This window comes from Strigops habroptila, chromosome Z, assembly GCF_004027225.2.
Source record: "Strigops habroptila isolate Jane chromosome Z, bStrHab1.2.pri, whole genome shotgun sequence".
In the NCBI taxonomy this organism is placed as follows: Eukaryota; Metazoa; Chordata; class Aves; order Psittaciformes; family Psittacidae; genus Strigops; species Strigops habroptila.
The window spans coordinates 101,691,657-101,699,867 of NC_044302.2; the positions used below are offsets into that span (position 1 = coordinate 101,691,657).

General features: G+C 47.6%; 1 protein-coding gene across 1 annotated transcript in view; it reads right to left on the reverse strand.

Moving 5' to 3' along the window:
* ALPK2 (alpha kinase 2) overlaps window positions 1–7,861 on the reverse strand; it is a 42,818-nt gene extending 34,957 nt beyond the window's left edge. Inside the window, exons 1-2 of the mRNA XM_030474853.1 lie at window positions 6,413–7,861; window positions 268–2,245 (exon numbers count right to left, since the gene is read on the reverse strand). Of these exons, the coding sequence (XP_030330713.1) occupies window positions 268–2,245; window positions 6,413–7,861 (3,427 nt within the window). The remainder of the gene's footprint in view (window positions 1–267; window positions 2,246–6,412) is intronic.
* Window positions 7,862–8,211: the final 350 nt, after the last annotated feature.

Here is an 8,211-nt window from a genome sequence, read left to right on the forward strand (position 1 = left end):
GTGGTGCCCTTATCCTACACGTCCCTGGACAGTTATTCAAAGAGTAACTCTTTCGAATAGGTTAAAAAGTCCATAACTAATCTATTTGGTGTTAGGAAGCATCAGCTCTGTGCCATGGGCACAGCGTTCTTACTCAGCGTACAGACCTGGAGGTTAAAACCAGTGAGGGCAGGACATGGTTTACACCAAAGGAAGCTTACAGAGTGAATTTGAATGCCAAACTGCAGCCATGGGAAAGGCCAGAAAGGAAACTCAGCTTTCTCTTACCTTTGCTCTCCTTTTTCACAGTGAGTTTCCTTTGCTCTTGTCTCTCTTCCCTCCGACTCACTCCTGCCTCACTCCTCACAGGCTTTGTGGCACAGGCAGGATCCCTGCAGGCATCTCCTTGCTCCTCCAGACGGGGCTTTTTGGAGAGTGTGGCTGGAGGTAACTTCTTCTTAGCCCCAGCAGCTACATGCCCACTCTTTGCTGTATTGGGTTTCCACTTGATGGGCTCAGCTTTTAATTCTCCATCAGACTTGAAGGGGCTGTCACCAAACCCCAGATGCTGTTCTGATGTGCTGTGAGGGGCAGCTGCAGCCTGACTCCCTGAGACATGCCCAGCTCCTGAGGCACAGGAAGCTCCAGCCCTGCAAATCTCTCTCTGTTCTCCTCCTGCTTTACACACTTCTACATCCAAATCTCTTAAAACCACATCCCCAGGAGATGGGGTGAATGCTGTTCCTTGGGTTTCTAGTTCTGGCAGTCGGTCTGTGGTTTGGGGTGGATTCTTATGTGTGACGCTTTCAGGAGTCTCAATTACAGTAACATTTTCCTGTGCATTAGACACAACTTGGGAATCGTGACAGTCATTCCTTGAAGGGAAATCACCATCAGGATCAGTGTTGCTCTGTGCTTCCAGGGGTGAGTGGTTTCCTTTCTCTGGTAAACTTACTCCATAACTTTCAGGTAAGGTGTTAACAGAAGAGTGTTCCTGATGTGGAAGCTGGCTGGTGTTTCCACTGGGGAAAATGGCTTTCTCCTCAGGGAAATCAGGCAGCTCTTTCCTTGCTGGGTAACAGTCTCTAGAATGACACCTTTCACCACTTACACACTCATCCATCAAGAATATGTCGTGCTCAGTACGAAGTAACTGACCAACTGTCCCATGTGACTTATCTGACATGTCACAACATGGGGTTTCTTTGTCACGATCACCACTCTGAACATCCTTTAATCCTCCAGGAGAACCTGCATCACATGTTTGGGAAGCATGATTAATAGGAAGCTCTCCTTCCCCAGCAACAGCCATCTGACTGGATCCACTGCTGTCAGGTAATGTTGGATTTGGCTCCTGCTCCAAGCACTCCCCTGGATTTAAGATGATGCTATTTGCTGAAACACAAATGGATGATGGTGCTTCTTGTGTATTTCCAGTGCTAGAATCTAGACATACACCATCTGCTTCTACCACTTCTGCAAGACAAGTGTTTCCTACGGATGCTCCATCTGCTTTAAGTAGGATATTAGAATCAGTGCAGTCACCTTTCTCTGTTCTTTGTCTACTATCTGGCTGTGTAACAGGTTCCTGCTCCTCTACCAGGTCTATTGGCAAAGGAGGATCAGAAGAGGTCTTCTGTGCACAGTGCAGTTCTGGGACTTTGGTACGTGTCAGTCTGATTTCTAAGCTTGTGATGCCCCTGGTTTCACTTGGGATTTGATAGTCCGACTCCTCATCTTCATGAAGAAGCTGCCACAGCTTGTCATGCACTGCAGATATATCAGCATCTCCTCTGCACGCAGGTTCTCCACATTCCAGGCCTGACTTGGGATGAGCTTCCAATAGAGATTCATCAGAGGAGAGACTGCAGAAAGTATCTGTGTCATTGCTGCCATGTGAGTCAAAGCTGCACTGTTGCCCTCTCTCCCTTGGCTCATCACAGAGCTTTGCAGAAGAGAGAACAGCACACAAACATTCTTGTTTGTCCCATAGGGGAAAAGGTGAAACACCATCACCAATAACAGTAATTCCTTGTTCACAGAAGACTTGTTGGTGACGACTTCCTCCCTTGTCATGGTGTTGGGAGTTGGTTTGTATATTGCCACTCTTTGCTTGTGATGTCCTTTCAGTACAGAGCATTTCTGAAGCTGGCTGGCTGGCTCCTGCACTCTCACAGGTCCCAGAGATTCCTTCCTTTTCCATCTGGGGCTCCATACAGAGTCTCTCACAGTTCTGAGTAGAGATCTGAACATCAGCACCTTGATTCTACAAAGAAGAAGAGAGAAATGTAACTCACAATCAGAATTGCTGCTTGACACAGGCCTGAACTGGAGTCCTGGCTTGAAATGTCCCTTCTTTTTGGGTTTTAATAGCTGTCAGCAGTCAAACTACAACTGAATGGGTGAAATCAAACTCCTGGATTTTGGTACAGATTTAGAATCTGTATCAAAATGTTCCAAACAGTCACTTTATGCAGGAATAATCCATTCCTCAACTAAACCAAGTCAAACTGCCTGACACACAAACTCTGTTCAACTGCTCCCCATTCCCCTCAGCACTGAGCTTCCACTCTAAATTCCTGTCCCAGAGCCCCTGCCAAACTTTTGTTCCCAGGGTTTTCCCCAGTTCTCATCAGCACTACATCAATTCCATGGATGAGCATCTTCTACCCACAGCAAAGTTTTTGCTTTTATTCAGCTACATCTCAGCTTCATAACTGTTCTGGGTTAGGTTTTTCCCTTGGGAGTCCCAGTTTCACCCATAGGTATTTGTTAACCTGTAAGGATGTGCTGGATGATGGCAGAAATGAGCCCCTGTGACACACAGTGGGTGAGTCCTCTGGGGTGCAGCATTGCTGTGTGTGTGCAGTGAGTGCTGGCAGGCACACAGCTCACAGAAGTGCCGTTCCTTAGTGAGGGACATGGAAAGAAGGATTCCATGAGCTGCTGTGTGCCCAGGCAGAGGCAGGGGCTGCTCAGACAGCAGGTCCTTGGCCAGTGCCTGCTTACCTAGAACCCCTGAGCCTGGGAAGCTGAGCTCCACAACTGCTGCCCCTTCTGGTGCCCAATGGTGCCTCCTGCTCAAGTCAAGAGACAGCCCTGGATTCATTCATTTGGAATTGGTTGTTGTTCCCTGTTCTCACAGGTCTCTAGGGTTCAATGCCACATGTGCAGCCTGTGGGGTGGTTGGTTCCTGTGATTTCTGAGAGAAGAAAAGTCACCCTGGGGGTGGTGAATTGCTAGTCTGAGATCCACATGTATGAAAGAGGAAACCAGCACAGGAAGCCTGACTGGAAGGACTGGTGCTGGTGTTCAGAGGGAAGTTCAGGCTAAAAGCATCTGCAGAGAGGCCAAAGAGAATCAGAGACTGGGGCAGCTCAAGAACATACAATTGGTATCATACTGGGAGGGTTTCATTCGATAAACACATGATTCTGAAGGAGAGTTTCAACAGATGAGGCACCTGAGCAAGCTGTTACTTAATTCATCACTGAACTGGAAGAAGAACAAGAGTAGCAAATGCCAACTTGTGGAACAGCACGAAGGAACTCAAAGACTCCACAGGCCTGGGGGTGCTCCCAGCTCCTGGCACCCTAAAGGAAATAGTTCAGCAAGGGAATTCTCCCCTGTGAAGAAAGTCTCCATGTCACATCCATAGCCCTCTGTGTGCACAAACCAACCTCACAACACAGACAGTGAGTACATCACTATCTCTGCACCATAGCTCCCTCAAACCCACCTTGGTTGGAACTGCTTTTAGTTCTGTTCCAGTGGGTCTTTCCATCACCCTGTTTGGTCCAAGGCCACCCAAATTCCTCTCTCCTAAAACAACATTCTGCTTTAAACAGCTCACCTGCCTTGGATTAGCTAAAGGAACTCAATAACTGCAGGTATTTCTAGTGCTTTAGGTGGAACAAAAGACACGGGCTGCATTTTATCCTGCAGATGATCACTGACATCCTGCCAGCATCCTGCTACTCCTGCTGGAGAGGCAGAAAAAGAGGGAGTTCAGACGGAATATAGGATTTCAAAGGACAGAAAGAAGCCTCTGCCTTTGACAGCAACACTGAGCAATGGGCTCACAGTACAGCTCTGAAGTGGTGCAGATGATGGTTTTGTGTGGCTCCCAGGAAAGGCTGGAGCCAACTACAACCCGGGTGACAAAATGGGATGTTACCTGCCACCAGCCCCTCTAGCCTGTTAGAAAGGATGAGCTGTAGCCTCTCAAAGTCTCCTGTTGTATGAATATAACACTCAGAAGAAAGCATGCAAACGACTTGACAGAGTTATTCTGCACCCAAGGACTACTGAAGGGGTTTTTCCTGGGCAAAACTGTCCAGTGAAGCGGAAAACTCTGAGAAATGAGAAAGATTCAGGCTGAGTTTCAATGGGTTTCATTCCCCGGGTTTCAGTCTAACCCCTCGTGGGCAGAGTTAACCTGTTGTAACTGTTGTGATATCCTTTCAAACAGTTTCCTTTTGCTTTTCCTTTGCCAAGTCCCAGCTCCTTCCTCCCCTCTTACCTTTCCACCCTCCTCCCATGTCTTTCTGCATGTCTGCTTCTCTACTTTGGGTACAATAACAGTTACCATTACCTAGAAGTGACAGCAGTTTATGCCAGGAAGGTCAAACCAGTTTTATCTCACATTTCGTGACACCCAAATAATGGCAGGATGAAGAGTAAATTTCACCAGCAGGAAACAAAATTCTCTAGAAATGCAAAAGAATCATGTGCCATTCTTATGGGGTATCAGCATGAGTATGTTGCTTCTAGCCTGGAATCCCTCTGAACCTGCTGGTTCCAGGAGGCCCTCTCCAGCACCCCTGGCATTCAACAGGCCATAGGCATGGGCTCTGGAACTCAGGAGTGACACCAGCACCTTCTGAACTGAACACTACAGCCCAGCTCTTGAATGACACGCTGCAGACTGGCAGCCTCCTGGCTCTCTGCATGGGATGTAATATATCATACCACTGGCACAGTTGGCTTTGAGGAGCTATCATTAATTAAATTGCTTTGAAGCATTAGATCCATACAGAGTTTCACCAGGAGGTCAGGAGAGGAGCCAGGAGCCTCCCACCTCCACCAGCTAATGGCAGCAGAAGTCACTCAGCCCAGCACTCACAAGGGTTGATCCAGTTGGAGGCAGCTTGGCTCCAACGGGAAGTGTAAATCCCTGCGCACTGAGGGCTGTGGTGCACCCTCAGCAGACCTGCTCACCACATACAGAGGGAAACCCAAAAGCAGTCAGCTGTGGTTTACTGTGAGCCCCTCACCCTGCTCCTGGCAGAAGGGTCTCCAGTGCCGGGCTCCAGCTCACACCACAGCCCATGCCACAAACCTGGGTGCAGCAATGGGAGGTGGATTTTGTTCTCGCCTGTCTTAGCTTACCCAAATAGATTGCTGAGGAGCTCCTGGCTTATGATATGGGAGCTCTGAGAAGCTGGCCATGTTTTCCTTGTGCCATGAAGAGTAGATTCCACATAGGACGCTTTTGGCTTATTTTCACCACGTAATTTTGAGCCTACACCTAAATTCCATCTTCATTCATGAGTGTTTAAAACCAGAGGTTTGGCCTGTGCTCATCTCCAGCCCTTTTGTGCACACCAATACTTCTTTCCTGTTGGATTTGTGTTTCTTTGTCATAGATGTTTTGCTCCCTGTGCAATCAGCTACACATCTTCAAATCAGTAAAGTCAGTGATAAAAAGGTTATTCATGATTTAGTATTGATAAATCCACATTTATATACCTCAAGTCTTTACTATGAGACATAAAAAGCATGATCCAATTATCCCACTTAGGAAAACTGTTGGCACATCATATCAGTCTGTACAACTCTGCTGATTTCCTACCGATAGCATGAAACATGGAGAGCACCATGTTGGGGTTTCATGGTTTTACATTTGAGCTGGATTATCTGACTCTTTCACTGTTTGATTTAAAAGCAAAGCTCCACCCACCTTTGCAACAGGAACTCTGGATTAAACTCCCCTCCCTGTCAGACCCTCAGAGCAGAGCCCTGCTGATTTGTTGTAGCACCGTCCTGTTCTTTGAGTACAAACTGAGAAGAAAGTGACTCAAAACACTCTGTGCTCACAAGAGATATTTGAGGAACTCTCTGGGTTGAAGGAAACATTGCTCTAGTAAGACCTGGGCAGCGCCTGGGTTTCACATTTCCCTGCCCAGCTGTCCACAGTCCCATTAGTGCCTCTCACTATTATCAGTCTCACTCTATAATTAGAACAGCTTATGGTTTATTTGGGCCTTTTTCAACACCAGATTTCCTCCCAGCCAGAGCTGTCATTCAGGAGTACATGAATAGTGTCTTTCACAGTAATCCACATTTCCCATGATTTTGTGACAAACACGAATAAAGTGCATTTAAATCAGCAGAGCAGCTCTTTCTATTCAATGATAAAGACTGTACTTACCCTGGGTGAGTCGGTTTCAGCTGGCATCTGGTTGTGCTCAGACAGGCCCCAACTCCTTTTCCTTTCCCCCTCTTCTGCACGACACAAAACAGGATGTGTTTGGGAGCTTTCTGCCTCCTCGGGGCTCCCTGTTGCAGTGATGCCTTCTTGACTGAGAGCACTGGACTCCCTGACCTCCGCTGCAGCCTGCAAAGACTGTCCTATAGCAGTTACGTATCTGCAGAGCTCTTTGGGGTTCAGGAACTTGAAGAGGTTTCTCCGCAGGCTCTCTGTCAAGGTGCACACAGCATGCCTGGTGTTTTCCTCTGGCACGTCTCCTCCCTCCTCCTCCAGCAGCAAGGAGCTTGTCCCCAGCAAGTCCTTGTCTGTGCTTTCTGCCATTGTGTCTGGAGCCTGCTTTCTCAGAGCAGCACCTCTGCCACCAGCAGAGTCTGCCTCGGCATGTACATTATCTTTGTGCTTTGACGTGTCCCTTGGGAAACCTGCAGCTGAGTGGCCACTTCCATTATTTCCTTCTTCAGCCCTGGGATGGTCATTTCCAATGGCTGCGGATGCTTCAGGCACTTTACTCTTCTCTTTGTCCTGCAGACTGGAACTGTTGTCCCGGTGGTGCCCAACAGTGAGAGTCATCTCTGGCTGCAGAGTTGACTGGCTGTACGTAGAGGGGTCTCTCCTTACATTTACTCCTTTGAGTTTTGACTGATGACCACAGAAGCCAATGGTGGTATCCATAGGCGTAGTGTTATCTGACACTTGGATCAGGCAAGGCATTTCACCGAGGAAGTAAGCACATCCATCACAATCCTTGCTCAGCTTTAAATCATCTTCATCATCACTTTCTAATAAGAATTGTAATTTCTTTTTCCAGATTTCATCCTCATGCACTGTTAGCACGTCTGAACATTCAAAATACTCCAGGTCGTCATCAAAGTCATCGCTAACACTTGGAATCTGCTCTGGATAAACTCCCCCAACAGTGGCAGGGTTGTCAGAAGCATGTTTGACACAGTACCTGTGGTCTCCTGTGAGAGGAGCATCTGCTTGCCCGTGGATCAGGGTATCAGTGGGGAGAGGTGTATCAGGGTTATCACCCGCCTGGACATCAGCCAGAGACTGACCAGACACAGAGTCCTCCCTGTCACAGCAGCAGTTGTCTGGGTGAGAAGTGATCGCATTTGCAGGGCAGGAACCCACCTCCCTGCTGCAGCATTCCTCTGCTTTTCCAGCAGTGACACTGGCCATACTGTTAGAATGAAAGAGGTTATCTCCATTCCCTGACAAATCCTTTTGGCAGGAAATATCTTCCTGGGGTTTAAATACATCTTTTACATCCATGTTGTCCTCTATGTTAGGAAAGTCTGTGGGGTTTCTCAAGTGGGGACAACACTTCTGCTTTCCTGAGCTTCCCACCTCTGATTTGTGAGGAGCCAGAATCTGTGGAATCAACATGGGGTCACCCTCACAGGGAAACTCTTGTGCTGTGCAAAATGATTCTCCTTCTGCTCATTTTACCCTGAAGTCTCCCACATTGTCATTTAGGTCACCAGCCAAGTTGGGGGAAGTTTTGGGGTCTGTATGTGATTCCAGCTCAAGCCAAGCTGCAGAGCAGGGCATTCTGCTGTCAAGCTGTGTCCAGATCCTGTTCAACAAAGTGCAGATTCTGCTCTATGCATCTGCAAAGAAAAGAAACCTGAAGTTTAAAACACTTCCAACATGGGAATACCTATTTTCTATTGACTCATTATTTAAGAATCAGGATCAAACATTAAAGCAGGAACTACAACCCATCAATCTATGCA